The sequence below is a fragment of the Sitophilus oryzae genome, unplaced genomic scaffold, assembly GCF_002938485.1.
Source record: "Sitophilus oryzae breed Bouriz unplaced genomic scaffold, Soryzae_2.0 scaffold_562_pilon_pilon, whole genome shotgun sequence".
Classification (NCBI taxonomy): domain Eukaryota; kingdom Metazoa; phylum Arthropoda; class Insecta; order Coleoptera; family Curculionidae; genus Sitophilus; species Sitophilus oryzae.
In genome coordinates, this window is record NW_022147154.1 from 896,750 (window position 1) to 921,403 (window position 24,654).

At 32.1% G+C, this 24,654-nt stretch overlaps 2 protein-coding genes across 2 annotated transcripts; both read right to left on the reverse strand.

The window, feature by feature from the left end:
• Window positions 1-23: 23 nt before the first annotated feature.
• Window positions 24-11,923, reverse strand: LOC115887334. The gene is made up of 8 exons (XM_030906739.1): window positions 11,527-11,923; window positions 10,922-11,051; window positions 7,845-7,985; window positions 7,594-7,739; window positions 4,389-4,535; window positions 2,777-2,814; window positions 1,540-1,709; window positions 24-415 (listed from the first exon to the last, which is right to left on the reverse strand). Exons 1-8 carry the CDS (start codon window positions 11,602-11,604, stop codon window positions 219-221), a joined length of 1,047 nt encoding a protein of 348 aa, XP_030762599.1. The 5' UTR covers window positions 11,605-11,923; the 3' UTR covers window positions 24-218.
• A 1,799-nt stretch (window positions 11,924-13,722) lies between these two features.
• On the reverse strand, window positions 13,723-23,549 carry LOC115887335. The gene is made up of 8 exons (XM_030906740.1): window positions 23,379-23,549; window positions 22,294-22,429; window positions 21,558-21,668; window positions 18,726-18,844; window positions 18,412-18,552; window positions 17,706-17,749; window positions 15,732-16,003; window positions 13,723-14,013 (listed from the first exon to the last, which is right to left on the reverse strand). The coding sequence occupies exons 1-8, from the start codon at window positions 23,436-23,438 to the stop codon at window positions 13,784-13,786; spliced, it is 1,113 nt and encodes a 370-aa protein (XP_030762600.1). The 5' UTR covers window positions 23,439-23,549; the 3' UTR covers window positions 13,723-13,783.
• Between the last annotated feature and the right edge of the window lie 1,105 nt (window positions 23,550-24,654).

The following is a 24,654-nucleotide window of genomic DNA, read 5'->3' on the forward strand; positions in this document are numbered from 1 at the left end:
AGGCATAAATAATAAAATAAAACTGTTAGATAATATGAGTTTATTTACTAAAAGTTAATTAGTTTTTTTAAGTAAATCAAACATTAATATCTGCAAATAAATATCACATAATAAAAGTATTTAAATTTCGACTTAGTAAAATATCGTGAACTAATTTTACTAAGCCATAAAAACTATACAAAACGAAATAAAAGTAAATAAAAATATGCACATTTCAGTTATATTTTATTAAAACTGAAATCTTTTTGTAACATGTTATTTCTTTGTCTAATTAGATGTCTTGTTCTTGGAGAAAGAGGTGGTGAATAATCTGGCCTTGGAATAAAGGGTGGTGGTATGTATGACTCCACGTTGTCATAGACTGTCTGCTCTGGATTCTTCGTTTGTATACTCGATGAAGATGGTGTAGTGTTATCTATAGAACAATTCGAGGAAAAATTAGAGTTAATTTTGATTGTACCTACATCAAGTTTCCAATTTTAGTATTTCATACATGGAATCAAAACGTTTACTTCTATTAATATAATGGAAGTAATTACGCCTCCCAGGAAGAAATTTATAAATAGAAAATCTGGTATAAAATAAAATTGTCACAAAATAAATTAATAATATCAATCAAAATAGAAATCCAGAACAATCTAAGTTTATTTTTTCCATATTTTTTTCACAATACCTTTGAGAAAATTTAATTTAAATCTATTTATTTAAATATTACCCCTACCCCTCCTAGACTCAAACTCTGGATGCGCCACTGAGCTTATATCGTCTTATAATCCTAACTCCTTGGGATATTATTAACGGGACTTAAAATGCCATAATTCCCTCTATCTTTTCGAGGTAATATCATTATACTATGGTAATATGAAATACAATAGATATATTTGAGAAATAATATAAGGTAAAAATTGACACTCATCTAACTACTCTAATATTTTTTTACATCATTAATGTCATAATATAATAATAAAACAAGAGAACAGTTTTATCGACATCCCCTGTTACCATATTTTTTTATCCAAGCCACTGAAGGTATTTTTTATATTCTTTTTGGTAAATGGTTACACTTTTAGGTGGAAGAATCGCTTGTCGTGCTTCTTCAGCTTTTTTTAACATTTCCTCCATTTTAATGCAAACATACTCGAACGTGTGCCGAATTCGTATGTAAGGCGTTTTTTTGAATGACAAAACAACAGTCAGTTTATAAAGAAGGCATTTAATGCAATAATAACCTGACAATAAACAAAGCTCCTACCAGCAGCGTTAATACAAATATCCCGGAAGATTAAAAAATGTAACATTTCTGCCGTTTTAAAATGGGACAAAGTAAGAAATAATATTACCTATGTATCACGGTAATTATAAAGTGTTATAACTCCAGCCAATTATTGTCCATCGGGTCATAGGCCTTTGGAAAAAAAAATTAACCTCGGTAATGTTCCCTTTATAATTCCCTTGATGCATATATAACTATAATAGTTGTGGTAACAGTAATTACTTAATTATTGAAATAGTATATAGTTAAGCCCAAATACTACTCACCGTTAGATTTTTTTACAACACGTTCATTCAGTGCCCTTATAAATTTAGCTGTAGGACTATGAGAAAGTTTAGCACGAAGTCCTGAGTAGAAACTACGTGGATAGGTCTCACCAATTAAGTTGCTAGTATAATCTCCATTATTTGCAAGTCTCGAAGATGTTGACGTCGAACTAAAAAATTAAAGGAAACAGAGAATGCTTTCGTATATTTAGTACTTATAGGCTTAGTGCACACATTTCAGTTGATTTTTAAAATTTCGACAGCAGCACTAGGTATGGCAGATATCAGAACTTCCCGATTCTATTTACCGACTGTATTTCATGCAGTCTCGGTTACCGTTCAGGTTGATCGCATTGAAATAATATTAAAATAGTGGCTTTGTCGTGTATTTAAGAGCTCTAGTTTTTACTAGTGCAGTTATTGAAACTATAAAATTCTCAGGTACGAAGTTTGGGTTAGTAAAAATTAAGTGAAAAAGAACCCAAATTGGGCGATACGTTATGTTCTCGCAATTTCAAATGATAATAAAATTGAAAAAATGTCAACACGAAGAAGACAGCATAATTGCCTGGTTGTTGGGTGCAATAACATTCAATACAACTCTCCCGGAACAACATTGATTCCCAGCTTTCCCACAGCGATTTGATCAAAAGCAAATATGGATTCAGGCAGTTCGACGAAATAAGTAAGTAAACAAAGTATCTATTACATACTCAACATATGAAATAGGCATATTACCTTAGGATAAAATATAATTTAATCAATACTAATAGTATACTTCTTTTTAATCAACTAGTGATTACATTTTTTATGGACGACGAATTATAATTATTATGTTCCTTTAACAAATTTCGTTACAATCTAGATAGCTCTAGTAACGTCCCGACTAGCAAAACCGGTGCATAAAACTGTGATCGCTACCGTAGTTGAAGCAGCCGGCGTATTGTTACTAAATTAATAAGTTTTATTAGCTTCAGTAATAAATTGTAATACAAGTTAGACCTTCTGATGAAATTAAAAAATCGTGTACTCGCTGTTGTTTAAACCTATAAGATCTAAGTTTAAACCCGTGTATTTGTTTAGTCGGCTGTTTTCGATATTCTCCGATGGTGGCAGCACCGGTAGAGAATGCACCAAGCCTATAGCTCGCTGCCAAATGTTTTAATATTTACAGACTAAAGTAGATATGTAAAAATTAAAGTAGTCGTCATATCACTAATAAAATATTGTAACTTACTAGCTCTCACTAGACATATGTGAATGAAGTAGCGTATCCTGAAAAAAACAAATTAGAAATTAGTTTGGAGTTTACATAATAAATTAGTAAGAGCCTTGTATTCTAATAAAAAATGCATTTTATATTAATTTTTTCCTTTAGACGTTTTGTTCCATATTTAACAATGTAAGTAATGTATTTTGTGCTCTGTTAATTTAATACACTATTATTAAATTTACTACCATTAAATTGTTTTATTAAGAGTAAAAATGACACTTTTTGTGGCGACGTTTGACGTTTGACTACAGGCGAGGCACAAAAAGTCATTTTTACTCCGAATAGAACATGCTTTTTTTTTCAAACGCCACAAATATTTTTTTTAAACAATTTCAAACGTTCCAAATATCTAATATAAAAAGATTTAAAAGTCATACCTTGTATGTAATTATATATCAAGAAACTATGGTTACGCTCATTGAAGTCAGTTTAATAATATACATAGATAAAGGAAATAAATTTAGATTGGAATGGCCGTCAAAATTTTGGGTCTAATGAATAAAAGTTAAGCAAATGCTTTTACTTAAATTTCTTGAAATAGACTTATACAATTTGTAAACAACCAACAAAGATAGTTCTATAGAAAAAGCAATTGCTTCTATTTATTCATCAGGCCCTTTGGGTCGCGACCGTTGTACGCGATCTGGCGCTGTTATAGCGGTTGCTAAGAACAACCGCAAACAAAACCAGAAATAATTTTCTCTTGTCTACATCTCTTGTCAAAACCGCTCTCATTGAAAAAATTCCGAAAAGTGTTTAAAGCGTCCATTTTCAAAGTAATTATTGCTATCTTGTGATATTTAAGTTTTATTTACTCAAACCCGTGATAAAAAAGTAGCGTTAAAAACTTAAAAAGCGGTGCTGTGAACTGCAAAACCATCGTGGATCGTGGCATAACGTCGGTTTCCAATATTTCATAGGTATTTCACATACATGTCCTTATATAAAATAAAGCTTCTTGTATGCAACACACAATATTTTTATTTATAAAATTAAAAGAAAATAATAATAAATTTGAATAAACAATATTTGGCGACATAATTCCGGAAAAAGCCGAACCGATCCGAAATTATCAAAAGCTTTGGGTCGCGACCGTTGCAAGAATAGCGCCAAATAGTGTTTACATTTTCCTTATGAGTACTTTTCAATCTAAACTTTTTTCGTTTATCTATGCGTTATGATTTTCGTACTTTTATGCCTAGGCGTTAAAATGACTTTTTTGTATTGTCGATCACGTCGCAAAAATTAATACTTTTGTCACGTTTGAAAAAAAAATTATTTGAATAGTCCTCCATACACTAGAACATCCGGCCGGCGAATTTGGCCTGTAACATACCAAAACTCCCGTATTTTGATCTACGGGCTTGGCCTGCCGATTAGATCTTTGCCCGTAGATTGGCAGTGTTTTACAAGACTGCCAATGTCTACCATATAATTATGGTCGACCGCCTTAAGACTAATGGCAACGACTGCCAAGAAAATGTACATGTAATTCCAACAGTGGTTCCAACCCTCGGTAAAGTTTGAAAACCATATGTTGAATTTTAAATGTTTTATTGAAAAATGCATTACCTACCTCTTTATAATACCGGTAAGTAAAACAGCCCATTAAAACAGCAAATACGACATTTATAATCCATAGCACATATCCACGAATTGATAAAGTCATTACAACTACCGTAGCAGTACGGACAATTGCGTCAGTTGGACTACGACCCTCATTCTAAAACAGACAACAATATTATTATACCGTGGGGTGCATCGGAAAACGGGACATCGGAAATTCCAGGTAGATTTTGAAATGGCTCTAATTAAAAAATCTCAATATATCTCCAAATCTCAATATATATCAAATATCTCCCCAGATGATTTTATGCAAAAGTTGTATTAGACTTTTTTGAGGAGGCTTTAAATTTAATACCACAGAACAGATACAAATCTGTCATGTGTTAATACAGATCTGTTCTGTGCTAATACCTTTCCGTTTTGTTCGGAATCGGCAGTTATCTGCATTTTGCAAAACTCTATCCTCAAATTTTTATTAAAATCTATAATACGGCCCAGAGAAAGCTACAATTAAAATTCGATGTCACATTTTATTTACAAGATTTGAAGGTACCAAATAGAGTAATTTTGTATAAAATAATCATGATTTCACCACTTCCGAAAAAGTTAAGCTGATTAAATGACATTTTGCTGGAAATAGTCTGTTTCGGGTATGTTCACAGCTCACTTTCTCACACAAACCTATACCGAATAAGTCAACAGTTCATAGAATAATCTAGAGATTTGAAACGAAGGCATAGTACCGTATGATAGAATAAAAACGGCGTCAACGATGGCTATGAAATGACAGGCGATGACATTTCCCATATAAATTTGCATATAAAATGACAGCGATCTTCATTTCATAGCCACCGCTGACGCCGATAATAAACAGGAAAGAAAGTAAAATCCTTGATTATGTATAAAAAACAAGGGTAAAATCATTAACTCCCGTCTACTAGGACGCAGGGAGGCAGTAGGTTGGCAGTAGGTAAAGACCAGTTCGTACAAAAATGCGCAGTAAAACAGAAAAACTAAAAAAGTCTTACCAGTACGCGGACTGTTCTAACAATTATAAATCAGTTAGCAACTCCGAAATATACAGGGTGGTTCGAACTGTATTCCAGAAACTTCGGCAGTATGTCCGAAAATACTTAGTTTCGGAGATACAGGGTGTAGAAGCTTATTTTTTATTAGATAGTAGCGTCAATATTTGGATGAAATTGGTGTTTTTTGTTTGATGAAAATTGTCAGTTTTTTGACATGAGAAATTTAATTTTGAAATTCAATGTGACTCCTATTTGCAGGGGACGCCACTTTTAAAGTAATAACTTCTTGTCCGTACCTGTATAGAACTACTGAGTGAAAAAATACATTTCCGTGTTTACATTTTACGTAAAATATATCTCTTAAACAATAAACATGTTAACTAGATAGTTATTTGACTGAAATTATAAATTTGGAAACTTTTTATTTTTTTAAATTAATAATAAATTTTTCTTCGAAAAAATAATGATAAAGCAGTTTCTGTTGAACTTTTAGCACAAAAATATTTCAAATCCACGATTTCAGTCTAATAACTATTTAGTCAACATGTTTAATACATGTCAGTGATGACTGGTATTGATAATTTAGATTTCAAATGTCCCAAGAACCATATAACTCGTAGCGATTTTTACCAAGAAACATTTTTTACTCGGTAGTTTTGTACAGATACGGTCGAAAAGTTATTACTCTTCAAACCAGTTAAAAAATATATAGGTGGTGCCCTCCACAAGTAGGAGCCATATTGACATCAAAACCAAAAATTTCTCATGTCAAAAAACTCCCAGACGCCAATTTTCATCCAAATATTGACGTTACTTCAAAAATTATTTGGAAAAATTCGTCATAAAAATGAAACTTATACACCCTGTATCTCAGAAACATTTTAAGACATATATTTATAAGAACTTATTTACTTATTTTTATCTGCACAATATGCTGCCGAAATTTCCGGAATACAGTTTGGACCACCCTGTATTTTATTTCTTACTGAATTAATATATGTTATATCGTCTCGCATGGTTACATTAACCAAAAATAGAGTTATAACTCCATTGGGACATTATTAACAGCAATTCAATTAAAATCCTTAATTCCCTCTGATTCCCTCTAAGGAAATAACCTACAAATACAATAGAGATTTTGTGTAATAATATAAAATAAAAATGGACACTCTTCTAATTACTCTAATAATTTTTAATTTTTTACATCCTTAATGTCACATATAATAAATTTACAAGAGAACAGTTTCATCGACATCCCCTGCTGCAATATTTTTCTGTCCCAGCCACTGAATGCATTTTTTATATTCTTTTTGGTAAACGGATTAACTTTTAGGTGGAAGTAACGACGCTTGTTGTGTTTCTTCAGTCTTTTTTAATATTTGCTCAATTTTAATGGAAACGAACTCGAACCTGTGCCGAATTCGTGCAAAAGGCGTTTTTTGACCAAAAAACTGAACTCGATTGACAACAACCGTCAATTGAAGAGTGGAAATACCAAAGGGGGTAAGTGCCAAATTTTTCAATATTAAGTTATTACATTAGAAACGTAATAAATACTATGCTGTATGTCCTAACAAAAGTTACAAGTGCCAAGCGAAAGCGTCTATTGTTTATGTATATCATATATATTAAAAGATATTTTAAAAGATATTTTAAAAGATATTTTAGAAGATATTTTAAAAGATATTTTAAAAGATATTTTAAAAGATATTTTAAAAGATATTTTAAAAGATATTTTAGAAGATATTTTAAAAGGTATTTTAAAAGATATTTCAAAAATTTATTAGTTTCAGTTCTACTGTGTTTTTCTCATTTATCTCGAAAAAATCATTTTGCCACTTACCGCCTTTGGTATTTCTACTCTTCAATTTATAAACAGGCCATTTAATACAATACTAACTTGGCAACAAAAAAAGTTTCTACCAGCAGCTTTAATATAAATATACCGGAAGATTAATAAATGTAACGTTATTTGTGTTGTTCTAAAATAGGGCAAAATATACTAAATTCAGTAAGAAATAAAATTATCTATGTATCACGGGAATTATAAAGTGTTAATAACCTCGGGCAATGATTGTATTGACAGAAACTTTGTCCTCGGTTATTAACACCCTTATAATTCTCGTGATACCATAAATTACTCTATAACAGATCATGAACGTTCTAAGACTTAGTGTAATAACTTACATGACTATCCTGAAATTGCTTAATATGGACATAGTTAATGGCAAATAAAATCATTAATATTATATCAATAAATGAAATGATTCCAGTTAAAATGCACCAAATGCCAACATTCTCTTTATAAAGCCGCTTGAATTTACTCAAGGTTGCTAGAAAATATAGGTATATTTATTAATAACTAAATTTTAACTAACTTTTCCTTTTTAACTACTTTTCGAAAATTCATAAAGCCCTCAAATTTGTACGATACTTACCCCACAATAAAAAACTTGAATTTAACAGAAGACACAAACTTAAACATAAATAGACTATCATAAATGCAAAGAAGGGAGTTGCAGTAATAACTAAGGGGTATTCAGCCATAGTGTTTTTAAGCGTTGCTTCAAATCCACGATCTGCAAAAAAATATTGTTATTAATATTAATAAAATCGGGTATTTCGCCACTTGCATGGTAAGAGAATCTAAAAAATAAAATAGATATTTTTTGTAAACATTTTTTGTAGGCATTTTACATAAGTATAATATATTACTACTGACGTCTTATCCATTTCAAATCCTTACCTAATTTTAATAAAGCAAAACCCTCAAAACAAAACGCATACAAGAAACGTGTCCATGAAGTGGAATCATTGTTTTGTATCTGGTTTTTGTAGAAATAAAAATTAATATTTAATTTTGTTGCAGTATATGCATATACTACAACAAAAACCCGCCTTATCCCAATTATTTTTGTGTTTTTTCTCTTTAGAAATTAAATAATAATTTTTATTTTTACAAAAACCAGAATCAAAATAATGATTCCACTTAACAGACACGTTTTTGTACAATAACGCTTGAGACATTTGTTAAAACAGATTTTGCTTATTATCTCGAAACAACGTTTTTGGGATAAGACGGTTTTTGCAACTTGACGCCTCAATTAGAAGCTCGGGAAGAATATCAAATGAACAAACAAGCATAGATAAAGGAAATAAATTTAGATTGGAATGCCCCATAGATAAATGCAACAAGTTTAGATTGGAAAGCCAGTAAAAATTTTGGGTCGCGAAATTATTTTGGGTCGCGACCGTTATGCGCGATCTATAGCGGTCGCTAAGAACAACGGCAAACAAAAACAGAAATAATTTTCTCTTGTCAAAGTCAGAATCTTCAAAAATCATAAAATCTTTCAAAAAATCTAAACCGCTATCATTAAAGAAATTCCGAAAAGTGTTTATAACGTCCATTTTCAAAGTAATTATTGCTATCTTGTGAGTTTAATTCAAGTTTTATTTACTCCAACTGGTGATAATTGTAAAAAAGTGGCATTAAAAACTTAAAAAGCTGTGCTGTGAACTGTGAACTGCAAAAACCATCTTGGATCGTGGCATAACGTCGGTTTCCAATGTTTCATAGGTATTTCATACATATCCTTATATAAAATAAAGTTTCTTGTATGCAACTTGTATTTTATTTATAAAATTAAAAGCAAATAATAATAAATTTGAATAAACAATATTTGGCGATATAATTCCGGAAAAAGCCGAACCGCTCCGAATTTTTTTTTTTGGGTCGCGACCGTTGCTAGAATAGCGCCAAATAGTGTTTATATTGTCCTTATGGGCACTTTCCAATCTAAACTTGTTTCATTTATCTATGGAATGCCCGTCAAAATTTTGGGTCGCGAACGTTGTACGCGATCTGGCGCTGCTGTAGCGGTTGCTAAGAATAACCGCAAACAAAAACAGAAATAATTGTGCGGGTTCAGGGAACACAGCGGCTGACTGTTTTTGCGTGTAAAAAGAGACCGTTTAGGGAAACCGCTTACTCAGCCACTCAGCCGCTGACCGTCCCTGAACGCGCCCATTGTCACTTGTCCATATCTCTTGTCAAAGTCAGAATCTTCACAAATTATAAAATCTTTCAAAATCTAAACCGCTCTCATGGAAAAAAATCCGAAAAGTGTTTAAAGCGTCCATTTTCAAAGTAATTATTGCTATCTTGTGAGAGTTTAATTTAAGTTTTATTTACCCAAACCCGTGATAATTGTGAAAAAGTGTTATTAAAAACTTAAAAAGCTGTACTGTGAACTATGAACTGCAAAAACCATCGTGGCATAGATAAATGCAACAAGTTTAGATTGGAAAGTGCCCATAAGGACAATGTAAACACTATTTGGCGCTATTCTTGCAACGGTCGCGACCCAAAACTTCTGAAAATTTCGGAGCGGTTCGGCTTTTTCCGGAATTATATCGCCAAATATTGTTTATTGAAATTTATTATTATTTGCTTTTAATTTTATAAATAAAATACAAGTTGCATACAAGAAACTTTATTTTATATAAGGATATGTATGAAATACCTATGAAACATTGGAAACCGACGTTATGCCACGATCCAAGATGGTTTTTGCAGTTCACAGTTCACAGCACAGCTTTTTAAGTTTTTAATGCCACTTTTTTACAATTATCACCAGTTGGAGTAAATAAAACTTGAATTAAACTCACAAGATAGCAATAATTACTTTGAAAATGGACGTTATAAACACTTTTCGGAATTTCTTTAATGAGAGCGGTTTAGATTTTGAAAGATTATTATGATTTTTGAAGATTCTGACTTTGACAAGAAAAAATTATTTCTGTTTTTGTTTGCCGTTGTTCTTAGCGACCGCTATAGCAGCGCCAGATCGCGTATAACGGTCGCGACCCAAAATAATATCGCGACCCAAAATTTTTACGGGCTTTCCAATGTTTCATAGGTTTCATACATGTCCTTATATAAAATAAAGTTTTTTGTATGCAACATACTGTATTTTATTTATAAAATTAAAAGAAAATAATAATAAATTTGAATAAATAATACCGTATGATCGAAAAAAAAACGGCGTCCAGTTGGCTTGGAAATGACGATCGATGACATTTCCCATATAATTTTACATATAAAATGACAGCGATCTTCATTTCATAGCCATCGTTAACGCCGTTTTTATTCGATCATACGGTATTTAGCGATATAATTCCGGAAAAAGCCGAACCGCTCCGAAATTATCAAAAGTTTTGGGTCGCGACCGTTGCAAGAATAGCGCCTATGATAGCGCCAAATAGTGTTTACATTGTCCTTATGAGCACTTTCCAACCTAAACTTGTTTCATTTATCTATGCAAACAAGTTGACGTACTTTTGGAAAAAACTGCATGTTCGCTTATTGAATTGCACTTGCTTTATTTTTATACAGTACTATCTTTGATTTTTTTTAAATAGAGATATAAATCAGCAATATATCTATTATTAAGATAAGAACATACCCTCTACTTCATAAATACATCTGTTTATTACATTATTTTTTACTTACGTAAATAAAAGTCATAAATTGTTCTTCCGACATCACTTTGAAAGTACTCGCTTGATTTGGAAGGTCTAATGTATCCTCTAAAGAAGCAGATTGATATTAAGCTTAGAACAAACCATGCAGCACTTTCAACCTATTATAGATATACATCGTATTAGATTTTTTCTTCAGTTATATAATTCATATTATATTACAAATTATTTTTGACACATAAGTCAATATGACATTAAATAGATTTTTTCAATGAGTAATAAGCAAAGGTAACAGAAGGTAATAAGAAATTGAACTTGAAGGTGGCCTGTTTGTGTTCCATAAAGGACCGGATTATTTTTTTCAATTAATATAGTATTTTTATATCTTTCATAACTTCAAAAGGAATTCCTAGAATCTATTGAAAATGGACAATTAGCTTCATTTTAAGAAGTAAAATTTTTGAAATAATTTTTTCTGTAAAATAAAATGGGAAAAACCTATTCATCATTTTTAAAATTTACATGGGATTTCCTATGTTCAGGTCGGCAATGCAACAGACTGTATAAAAAAGATAAGTTTCTATTTGTTTTCTTGAATGTTACTTAAAATATCAATTATATGCCCAAAATACATACCATCCCTAAAGTTACTGATACTATAATTATTATCTTGGCGAGGTTATTTGGCACTACATCTTTTAAGTCACAACTCATACTTAATTATATAAAGTATATTTATAATTAAAACTTTCTCCCGTGTTTGATACTTAGGTAAACATAAATGATTTTATTGCCTGCTTGAATAATCTCAATGCAAGTGTGATAAAGATTTCAAAATTTGTAATACACAGATATATATATTTTCAGATAAACGTCGTTATCGTAGAGATAAACTTTATTCCATATTTGTTCAATTAATTGTTTCAAAGATATTCGAAAATACTAAATATATTTATATTTATCTGGTTTGTTTTACTTTAGTAAAAACTGTTTCAAAATCAAATTTAATTTAAAACTATTATTTACAATTCTTTAAAAATCAGGATTCAATAATAATTACGGACAGTTTCACAACTGGGCCCCAGTTCTGTAACTTAGAAAACGCTAAGCGCTTTTATACACTCAGCGTATATGACGTTAATTTTCGCTGAGCGCGAACTTAACTAGCTTTCAATCCAACTTGCACTCTGGCGTCGAATTTTGTTGTGAATGAGTACACTGAAGTACATAAGATAAGCTTGCGTGCCAAAGTACGACTCGGCCAGCGAATTGATTTAGAATGTAGCTTAACGATTTGGGTATTCCATCTGACGCGCTTGACGTCTTTACTGATAGCGCTAAGCGCTTTGAAAACGGTTGCCTTAAAGGATCGTTTTGCTTATCGAACTCGAAAATCGAAAAAATTGTGATTTGGTGCGTTATCTTGCTCTTTAATGAAAATTACTACTTCTTCTATAAGTTCCTCAATAAGTAATTGATAATTTACGACTTGGCAGCTATAAATATTGTTCAATGCATCGAAAATGCTGAGAAGGGTTTTCAACATTTCCCTCGTATAATAAGAATAATGACATCCATAGAAAAATAGTTGACATAACTCAACAATAGGTTATGAAATTCACGTAACATTGACATTTTTCATTGTTTTATTCACATTTGACTATAAGCACAGAACAGATTTGTATCTGTTCTGTGTGAGTACTAAACTAAGCTGCCGACTCGTCCCGTCGCGTCGCCGTCGTCTCTCGACGAGCGGGCCGAGGTTGCCATATTTCAACCATAAAGCTCTTGCCGCGAGTAATAAACAAATTAACAACCTGTATAGCAAGTACACCAAAAATATATGTTATAATATTATTTGAAATGTATCAGTAAGTGCAATTTGTGTCTTCTTCAGAAGATCTAACCTGTATCATAATTGATTATTCACAATAATAAAACATTTTAAATAAGTAATTATCACGTCGGCTGCTTCAACTACGGTAGCGAGCATAGTTTTACCCACCTGTTTTACCAGTTATGACATAACTGGGGCTATCAAGACCGTAACAATTTTTTTAAAGGTACATAACTGTGTAATTTTAGAAGACGTTCATAAAAAAATTAAACACTAGTCGATTAAAAAGAAGTATACCATCAATATTTATTAAATTATACTTCATCTTCGTAGTATATGCCTATTTAATTTTTTGATTATGTAATGAACACTCTATTTACTCAGTTGTTTCGTCGAACTGCCTGAATCCATTTTTGCTTTTAATCAAGTCGCTGTGAGGGACCTGGGAAACTATAAAATGTTGTTCCGGGAGAGTTGTATGTTCATTTTTATTCTTCACTTCACAGACTGCTGTATGTCGCGATAACTCGAACCGTATGATTTAAAGAGAAGTTTAAAGTAAGTTTAAAGGGATGTATTTTAAAGTTTAATATATTTTGTTCTAGTGGGTCGAATATTAAAAACTGAAATAACTGAAAAATAACTGAAAGTTATTGAGATGAACCAAAAAATAAACTATCGAGGAGAGATGCACCTAGATGAATGATTTTAAAGTTAGGTACTTGCTTTTTTAAAATATTCCACAAAGTATTCCGAACTTTTACCAAAATAACAAAATTTGTGTTCCCTCGTATAATTGACAGACGGGCATTTCCATTTTTAATTTAGAAAAAGACACTAAAAAGTCAAATAATCTAGCTACAAATTGCTTAAAAGATCATCAAAATCGGTTTACTAGAACACAATATACACCCTGTATAAAACTTTAAAATACATCAAAATTTTAAGGTGCCTGTTTTTCGTTTTCGGTGAGTGTATAATAAACCTCATGTAGTTTAGATAATTTATTTAATAATAAAATTAAATTAATAACTAATTATATTTTATAGTATTATGTCATATAACGTAATTACTTCTAGGCCTTAATACACCCTTTACTCTAGGAGATCCAGGAGGTGAATAATCTGGATCAGGAATGTACGGACTATCATTATTTTTGCTAACACGACTGTGCAGTTGAGTAATGTCGGCTCCCTTAGACTCATGTAAGAATTGTGTGTTGGAATTCTGTGGGAAATCTGAAAGTGGACGACCAGAAATATTTGTAGATAGACCTAGACCGTCGCCTAAAACAATTCAGTATTTAAAATTATAGAAATAATATTAATAATTTATTTATAGGCTTGGTGCATTTCAACCGATGTTTTAAAATTCGGACAACAGCGCTCGGTATGGCAGAAATCAGAACTGTCCGGCTACTTTATTTCACGCCATTCCGTTTACCGTTAATTTTGACCCCACTGAAATAATATTGAAATCGTGGCTCCGTCATAGTCATAATATTTAAGAGTTTTGGTTTTTACTAGTGCAGTTATTGAAACGATGCACTTCTCAAGTACGAGGGATGTAACAATCTTGCGGGTAGTAGAAATTAAGTGAAAAGAACCCGAATTAGCGGCGTTGCGTTGTGTTTTGACAATTTTAAATAATAATAAAATTGCCGAAAAGATGTTAACACGAAAAGGAGGTCCGGAACAACATTGCTTCCAAGCTTTTTTACACCGATTTGACCAATAGCAAAAACGGCGAAACAAGTGAGTAAACAAGGTGTTCATTACATAATCAAAAAATTAAATAGGCATATACTACGACCATAAAATATGATCTGATCAATATTAATGGTATACTTTTTTTTAACCCACTAGTGCTTAAATTTTTTATGAACGTCTCCTAAAATTATAATTACGTACCTTTAAAAAATTTCGTTATAGCCTAAATACAGTTTTAGACTAATTATTATATAACAAATGTTTCGCGTACTCGCTATTTAAACCCGAGTATTTGTTTAGTCGGCCGTTTCGGAAGGTGGCAGCACCGGCGGAGAATGTCGTAAACAATCGGAATACACGAATACACGGGTTTAAATATCGAGTATACCAAAAAAGTTTATATAAATTGTGAAATGAATTTTATGAAAATTAAAAAAAAAATAAAAAAGTAAATATATCTTCAGAAGGTCTAACTGGTATTACAATTTCTAATTGAAGCTTATAAAACTTTTTAGATGAGTTCAACTACGGTAACGAGTATAGTTTTGCACACCGGTTCTGCTAGTGGGGACATAACATGGGCTATTTCGGCTGTAACGAAATTTTTTGAAGGTACATAATTATAATTTTAGAAGATATTCATAAAAAAATTAAGCACTAGTTGATTTAAAAAAAGAGTAGACCATTAATATTGCAAACTATGTTATTTTATCCTCTCATAGTAAATGTTTATTTAATTTTTTGATTATGTAATAGGCACTTTGTTTATTCACTTGTTTAGTCAAACTGCTTGAATTCATTTTTGCTTTTGATCAATTAGTGTGAAAAGCTGTGAAGCTATAAAATGTTGATTCGGGAGAGTTGAATATCCGGGAAAGTTGAGTTATCGAATGTTATGAAACAACCACGTAATTACGCCCTCCTTTACGCGTTAACATTTTTTCGGCAATTTTATTAACATTTGAAATTGTCAGAACAGAACGGGATGCCCAGTTCGAGTTCTATTTCACTTAATTTTTACTACCCGAAACAGCGTTACATCATACAAACCTCGCACCTGAGTGTTTTATATAGTTTCAATAACTGCACTAGCAAAAAACCTGTTAAATATTAAGTATGACAAAACCACGTTTTCAATATTATTCTAATGCGATCAACATGAGCTGTAACCGGGACTGCGCCGGTGAAAACTTCTGATTTCTGTCATATAGCGCGCTGCGGTCGGAATTTTTTGGAATCAACTGAAATGCACCAAGCCTATATGCCCATCATAATTGAATCATAACGCTATTTACCAATGTATGTGGATTTGTTAACATCCTTTATAGGTCCTATTTTAGGCCAGTTTTGGTTTGAAGGATTGGAAAGGGGATTTCTTGAAAAATTAGTGCTTTCCTTGTTAGCTTCTGTATTGTTATTGTTATTAAATTGATTACTTCCAATACGTATCTTATTAAACGAATTTGACTTATAAGTATCATCAGTGTCGTTTATAAAACCACTATTGTATTCCTCATTAGACATATTCTGCTGGAAATCATTATCTGTTTCCCATGGAGGTCTAAGACTATAAAAGAGTTTACTATTACTAATATTTTCGTTTGTAAAATGTATATAGATACTGCAGGTACGTGACAAGCGAAAAGTCTTGCAGAGTTGCCTTAAATCCCTGCCGGTATATTGCGTCTCAAAAATGGCTCACCCCTATATTTTTTTTTATTTTTTCAGATAAAAAAAACGAGATTTGGTATGTTAGTATATGACATAAATTAGGATTGATTGACACATTCAATTGTTTTTGGTCACTTCCTGTTTCACTGGAAATTACTACAACTTTTGATTTTTAAATGGCATTCTCCGTATTTTTTTACTTTATTCCTGTGAATAAGAAGACTAAGGAAGGAGCATAATGCTATCCATGTATTCATGCATGGTGGGCGGAAAAAGCACTCTAGGGTGGGGATCCTTGACAGTTCTGTTTGACGATTCATTTGACACATTTGAATTTGATTTGAAATTTTGTGGATTTGTCAGTCTTTACGGAGCTTATTTTATGTTATTTATTATTTATTCTACTACTGATAGTTGTATAAAGGTAGTAAATCTAGATGGAAATTGTGGCAGAACTTAAATTAACAGTGACACTATCGCGATTTATCGAAAAAGACTCTAAAATAGGTGGTTGTGTAGCGTGCGGTAGATCTCGGCAAAATCGATTGAAATAATGGAACAACTTTTCGCTAGTAAGTGACTATATAATATACATACGTGTAGTAAACCGATCATTTATGAAATTCACTTAAATTAACTAATTATATATTTTTTCTTGCATTTTTGCTTTTATTTACTACTTGTCAAAGATTAGATGTCAAAGAATTTAGATACGTCAATTTGACTTACCTGCTTCAGTAGCGTATCGGATGTTTATGGTTATAAATAATTATTATAACATCTATTTTTATTAGAATTTTATATTTTTATAACAATTTTAATAACTACCAACATTTATTCACAACGTAAAATAAACTAAAAAATTATTGAGTCTACCCTACATCATAGTTTTACATTTTTTAAATAAAATTAGAACGGCACTGATAAACCGGAATTTAAGTCGGCCATATTTGAGGCCCATCGCGGTGGACCTAAGATTTTTGATATGCTTCTTCCTTAGTCTTCTTATTCAAAGCTTTATTCGATAGAAAATGACATTTTGAATAGAATGACATATCATATGTCAACTTTTTATTGATTATAGAGTTATGATTAAAAATACGATTTGGGCATCTTTTAAGGGGCCAAGATAAGACGCGAGAAACATTAGACTATCAAATCTATTTTTCCATGGCTCCTTGATTAAAAATTAGATTTTTTGAATACAGCCATCGAAGCCATTGAAGATTGAAATTTAAAATGCGATTTTTTGAATGTCATTCTATTCAGAGTGTTATTTTCTATCGAATAAAGTAAAAAAATACCGAGAGTCCCATTTAAAAATCACAGTAGATATATAAACACCCGGTTTATATGGAGTGGTCAGAATTAAAATATGGATCAAGTCCAATTTTCTACTATTTTTAGATTATCGTCTTTATACGTTTATAAAATATTGATTTTTCCAGTAGAGAAATGAATCAAGTCATACTTCTTTGTAGTAATTCTTCTAGAAATTGTAATTAAGTAACATTAAAAAACTTTAACTCTCATTTTCTCCATAATTACTTTCTAGGACTTGCTTCAATTCACTTCTGAATCACTCATACAATATTTACCTTGTGTCAAATGCATCAATGTATGATTGATTATTCGTTGGTGCCTAAAAGGAAATATATTAAATTAGAGATTCAATATTTATTTATTTATTTTATTTGGGCAGTGTTAGGTCACGACTGAGTGAGCGCGGCTACCAGGGCCAAAAATGTGTAGGTCATAACTTTTTCACAATGGCTACCAACAGGGCCTATCTTACCATAAGACCCATAAGGCCCGGGCCTTGGGCCCGGTGGTCTGGGGGCCCGTTAAACGTTGTAAAATATTCATAATTTCTTGAATTTTTGAATTTTATTGGAAAAGAGGGACCGAATTTTTGCTTGGGCCTTAGGGCCCCACCAGATGAAAAATAGACCCTGGCTACCAAAGGCAGAAATAAGTAGTCTTTTTGGTAAAAAAAAGCCCTGAGACTATATGATGAGTTACTGAGTAACTCAAAAAAGGGGGACACAATAGATCTATAGGGTCGCGGTGATTAACTTCCCCCCTCCCATACAATTACATCTATACTTTTACTACATAACAGTTTAACTGCATTCTTCTTGGGTAATTTTTTTCAACTCGTTTTTTATTTGCGGAATTAATACAATCTTGTATTATTTTACAAAAATACAAATATTGATGAAAGACTAATATTACAGGAATATAATTAATGTAATATTTATATTTAAATATTCGACAAATATTTAAAACTTAAAAAAAACTTACATTTCTGTACTGGTTATAAGCTGATTTTCCTAATACAATTGCAAATATAAGGTTTATTATCCACAGAACATAACCACGTACTGCTATACTCAGGACAATTCCAAATGCAACATTTTCGGCAATGGTTCTACCACCTTCGTACTAAATTATTTATTAAAACTACATTACAAATTTTAGTAATAATAGTTTAAAAACATTTAAATCAAAAATATCGATTATAAATTATTAAATAATAAATTAAGCGGCTGCGAAAAATTTTTGCTTTCATTAATAATTATTGTCTTATAATTATCCATGTTAGGATCAATACTTACATTGATATAATCGTAAACCAATAAAGACATTAGAATTACATCAATCAAAGAAATAACTGTCGTAGTCGCTGACCATACAACATTTTTCGCCTTAGAATTGTTACCAGCTCGAAGTGTCCCTAAAAATATAATAAAGGTAAACAGAAATTGTTTGTTTGATTGAGCAAAATATACTATATTAATGAGATTAATATTTTAAAACTCTAAATAAAATATAACATTATAAAATTAAAAATTTAATATTTCTATTGATACAGTTTTGTTTAAGAAAATATAATCGACATCCAAATGAAATGCATCGGCACATTGGTGATGGATGCATGAATATATTGTTCGCGTTCACTGTGCTTTCAGATGGACCGGACCGTCCGCTACTTCGAGCAAGTACCATGAGTTTATATATGAACAATTTCACATGGTCGCGTATGCTGCGTCCGACGTCTATCTTGAAAAACACGACGGATGGTCCGTCGCGGACGCTCCGCTCCATCTGAAAGCGCTGTTAGGGAACCGCTACTCAGCCACTCAGCCACTGATCGTCCCTGAACGCGCACATTCCCTTGTATAGAAGAACCATAGCATTTCAGCCGATTTTTAAATTTTCGAGCAGCGCTCGGTACGGCAGAAATCATAATTTTCCGGCTCTGTTTTTCACGCAGTTACGATTACCTACTGTTCATGTTGATCACATTCACAGATTCCATTGAAATAATATTAAAATCGTGGCTTTGTCGTCATATATTTAAGTATTTTACTAGTACATTTATTAAAACTCTATATAAATTCTCAGTTACGTAAGTTTGTGTGATGTAAATACCCTATTTCGGGTAGGAAAAATTAAATGAACAAAGAACCCGAACTGGGCGTAGCGTTGTATTGTGACAATTTCAAATGATAATAAAATTGCCGAAAAAATGTCAACGCGATGAGGAGAGCAAAATTGCGCGGTTGATGGGTTCAATAACACTCAATACAACTCTTACAAAACAACATTGCTTCCCAGCTTTCTCACGCCGATTTGATCAAAAGCAAAAATGGATCAGGCAGTTCGACAAAATAAGAGAATAAACAAGGTGCACATTATATAATGAATGACAAAATTCAATAGGCATATGCTATGAGAGGATAAAATATAATTTGATCGATATTAATGGTATACTTTTTTTAATCAACTACTGCTTAATTTTTTTATGAACATCTAAATTATAATTATGTACTTTAAAAATGTTTATTAGTCCCAGTTATGTCCCCATTAGCAAAACCAGTGCGTAAAACTATGTATGCTCGCTACCGTAATTGAACTCATCTAAAAAGCTGTATTACCTTGAATAATAAATTATAATACAAGTTAGGCCTTCTGAAGATATCAAAATAATTATTTTTTAAAAATAATTATATAACAATTTTTAATGTACTCGCTATTTAAACCCGTGTAAAGTACAGTACGTCTGTCCGTTCTGTAGCTACGGGGTATCCGTGAGAGGGGAAACGATATTCTCTCGATGTTTTTCATAAAAAATTAGACGACGCGTCTCATCAATAAAAATTCGACAAATTTGCCATATTATATCATCTATGACAATATATATTATATATATTGTCATAGACACAGATCCAGCAGACGTACTGTACGTCTAATTACGCTCTCCTTTACGCGTTAACATTTTTTCGGCAATTTTATTAACATTTGTAAGTGTCACAACATAACACGACGCCTAGTTCGAATTCTTTTTCACTTATTTTTTACTACCCGAAAGAGCGTTACATCACACAAACCTCGTATCTGAGTGTTTTATTGTCTCAATAACTGCACAAGCAAAAACTATAATACTTAAATATTATTTTAATGCGGTCAACATGACGGCGGCTACTGATAATTTCAGATTTTTGCCGTTGAAGCGCTGTGGTCGGAATATGTTGAAATCAACCGAAATGCACCAAACCCAAGAACAGTTAACTTAATAGGACTGCTCATTCAGCCAAAAGTGTCCGCCAGGTGCATGTGAAAACTACTCGCTTTGTGACGTCATTGTAGCCCTTGTCATGGTTATTAGTCCTTATCCGGCAACCAATAATACACACACGTGCATTATTGGTTACCGAATGCAAAACGTTCATTATTTAGTTTATTTATTTAAACCTTATATGTATGCAGTATAGAAAATTAACTGTATAAATCGTATTAAATACTCGTATAATGCATTTTTAAGAACAGCAGTTCCCAGCATCACCTTTTGCAAGCATTCTTTTTAGAGTACTTCCATATTTTGCTTTAAAATAATTAATAAACAAAATCGTGGGCACTTATGTCATATGTATCATCATATGTATGCACTTTGTCACAATCCACAACACAAAATGAACGTATTTATACACTCTATAGCTCTAAAAACTTTAAAGACACCTTTTTCACATTTAAAATTGACAAAATAATTAACTCAAAACTTCTCAGCTGTTATTTTTATAAGTTTACCATAGGCAACTAATAATACACACTATCATGACAAGGCCACAAAGGCTTTGTCCTAACGGTAACTGTTCTTGGTCAAAAGCTTTGACCAAGAACAGTTACCGTTCTTGGGCTTTGACAAGGGCTACAATGACGTCACAGCAGTCAGCTGAAGCGCGGGAAGGGAAGAGGCGAACGTACGTCTTATGAGGATGAGCAATCCTATTAGTTTACCGTTCTTGCACCAAACCTATTAGAAATCTGCTTTTACAATTTAGTTACAACCTGGTTACAACAGAAATGTCATTTTCGTTGGATTTGGTCGTTACTTATTTTATCGAGAGATACGCTCGCTAGCGGTCCGTGACAAAATATTAACTTACCCCAAATCGAAAAACTTGAAACAAAAAACCATAATAGACTGAGGCCTAAATATATATACACAAAGATTATGAATCCTTCTGCATTAATGATTCGGTGGTCGTCTTCGCTGTCTAAAATAGAAATAAATCATTATGTTATATTATAACTAAGTACTATTTTTTGTCAAAAACTTCATAATGCCTATATTATAAACTGACCATAGTTATTTATGCATCAACCAAAAAGTAAAAAGGCAACAAAGTAATTCGATTTTTGAATGTCCGGAGTGCGAAAAAGCGGAAGGAGTCACGTATCGGGCTTTTCAGTCACAGAAAAGCTCATGAAAGAAAACGTCTTGCATAACCATATTCTGATGCGTGTCAAATACTCGTCAGCGAGTAATGGCAGCAATAGCAGGCAATAGTACCGTATGATCGAAAAAAAAACGGCGCGGCGTCCAGTTGGCTGGAAAATGTCGATCGATAACATTTCCCATGTAAATTTACATATAAAATGACAGCGATCGTCATTTTATAGCCATCGCTGACACCGTTTTTTTTCGATCATACGGTACCGAGAGCAAAGTTTCTAATTATTAACACTTTATAATTCCCGCGGTGCATAGATAATTTTACTTCTTACTGAATTTAGTATATTTTGTCCCATTTTAAAAAGACATGTTGCATTTATGTACCACACAGTATATTTGAACTGAACTTGTTGAGAGGTAAATATGTAAATGAAAAAAATATATACCTTTGATAAACACGTTGTAAATAGCACAGCCTATGCCTATGCTGTCACTCTGCAAATTTTCATCCTGGCATACAGTTATCGAAGATTTTATAATAACTACTGCTATACCTAAACCAAGCCACAATAATCCTTGAACCTATAAATCAAACGTATAAAGTAAGTTATAGTATAAGTAGTATAACCCACGCAATAATAAATTTATTAATTCTACATTTTTATATAGAATAACAACAAAATAAAAAATTAAGATTTTTTTGTATTATTTACATAAATACCGTATGATCGAGAAAAAAACGGCGTTAACAACAAAATAAAAAATTAAGATTTTTTTGTATTATTTACATAAATACCGTATGATCGAGAAAAAACGGCGTCCAGTTGGCTGGGAAATGACGATCGATGACATCTCCCATATAAATTTACATATAAAATGACAGCGATCTTCATTTCATAGCCATCGCTGACGCCGGTTTTTTTTCGATCATACAGTATAAAAAGTAAACTGAACTACTTCATGTTCTAAACCTCTCCTAAACCATTGACAGGAATTTTAAAGATTGTCTTAAATCAGCCCAGTTGACTGACGGTCGTAGAACGAAAGGAAAGCGCGAGAACAATCAAGAGCTTCAACTAACTATCTTATTCACCCCATGATTCTGATGTTCGAGAGTTTTTTCCGAACTGTCTACTCACTCCTATAAATGGCGATGGCCACTGTGCAAGACAGCAAAGCAAGGGGGACAGAGTATTCCAAGTTTTGGTTGAATACGAACTTACGAAGTGAAAAATTCGTAATAAATGCCCATATAAGTTCGTCATATAAATATTTGTAAATAAGTTTATTAATTAGCTATAATTGTTATATATTCTTAAGTATTCTTTAGTGTAAATAAACTTCGTTGAATAAGAATTTAAATTATCCACACGGAACCCAGGAAAAAAAATGTCCTACCTAATAAATGTTTAACCCTTCAAAAAAAGCTCTTTGCGTACCAGAGGTGAACCAATAAATTGAAATCAACTTGAAACGAGTTTTTACCATGGTACTGTATAAAACAAATTATACAATGTAAAATTTTACTCACCACGCCTAATGCTCCAGCAATTAATATAAACTGAAATATGCCACTACTGACTTTTGCCATTTTATGAATATATTATTAAATTAATACATACTAATATAATATATCCTAAAACATAATGTAATATCTTAAGGAATACAAAAACGAAAAATCGATACGATAAAAAAAATACAATTACTCATAGATCCATACATTTTTATATCAGCTATAGATAACGTAGATTAGATAACTGACATTTATTCTTAATACTATTGTATTTATATTCAATTGAATTAATAATAAATCTAATCTAATCTAATCCAATTTTTTCGTAAAATATCCTGGTAATAGTATAATAAAATAAAGAAATAATAAAAAAAAATAATCATAGAAAAACAGACTAAATTGATTTATATATCCAGGATGAGTACCAGGAGAGAATGCAGCACCCTGTATCTTATATACACAGTGGTCCGAACTGTATTCCGGAAACTTCGGCATATTCTGCAGATAAAAATGAGTAAAAAAGTTCGTATAAATCTATGTCCTTAAATGCTTAGTTTTGGAGATACAGGGTGTAGAAGTTTCATTTTTATTTCAATTTTTTCCAAATAATTTCTGAAGTAACATCAATACTTGGATGAAAATTGGTGTCTGGGAGTTTTTTTGACATGAGAAATTTGATTTTGATGTCAATATGACTCCTACTTGTAGAGGGCGCCACCTACACATTTTTTAACCGTTTTGAAGACTAATAACTTTTCGTCCGTACCTGTATAAAACTACTGAATAAAAATATACATTTACGACGTTTTTTACGTAAAAAAGGTCTCTTGGTAAAAATCGCTACGAGTAATGGTTCTCCAGATATTTGGAATCGAAATTATCAATACCTGTCAACATCGACATAAATTAAACATGTTGACCAGTTGACAGACCCTTCCTTGGGCTTCTACAAATATTTCAAAACCAATATTAGCCAAATCGGTCCAGCCGTTCTCTAGTTTTAGTGAGACTCATGAGACCAATGCGCCGAGACATGGTCTCTGCGCACTCAGTGATGATGTTTTCTCTTAGCTTCAATCTACTGTGCTCTTTGCTGTCCTCCATTCGCGAATTTCAAGTTCCAGAGCTTTACGCCCTGGGCTACTCGAGAACGGTTCTGAAAGGAGCTGTGCGCGATAGATTGGTGCCTCCATATGGCGCGGAACAGTTCTGAACTTTATGACTCAGTTGAATGGAGTGAGAGTATCGCGTTCTTAAACAGTTCAGAGCTCCACAACTGCGTGAATGGAGGACA

Excerpts from the sequence above, each read along its gene's own strand:
- LOC115887335 (XM_030906740.1), bottom strand. The coding sequence starts at position 23,438 with ATGGCAAAAGTCAGTAGTGGCATATTTCAGTTTATATTAATTGCTGGA. Across the intron at positions 18,845-21,557 it reads TTCAAGTTTTTCGATTTGGG|GGACACTTCGAGCTGGTAAC; the intron begins GTAAGTTAATAT and ends TTATATTTTTAG. Across the intron at positions 14,014-15,731 it reads TAACAAATCCACATACATTG|GCGACGGTCTAGGTCTATCT; the intron begins GTAAATAGCGTT and ends GAATTGTTTTAG.
- LOC115887334 (XM_030906739.1), bottom strand. The coding sequence starts at position 11,604 with ATGAGTTGTGACTTAAAAGATGTAGTGCCAAATAACCTCGCCAAGATA. Across the intron at positions 4,536-7,593 it reads AGCAATTTCAGGATAGTCAT|AATGAGGGTCGTAGTCCAAC; the intron begins GTAAGTTATTAC and ends TGTCTGTTTTAG. Across the intron at positions 1,710-2,776 it reads CATATGTCTAGTGAGAGCTA|TTCGACGTCAACATCTTCGA; the intron begins GTAAGTTACAAT and ends TTAATTTTTTAG.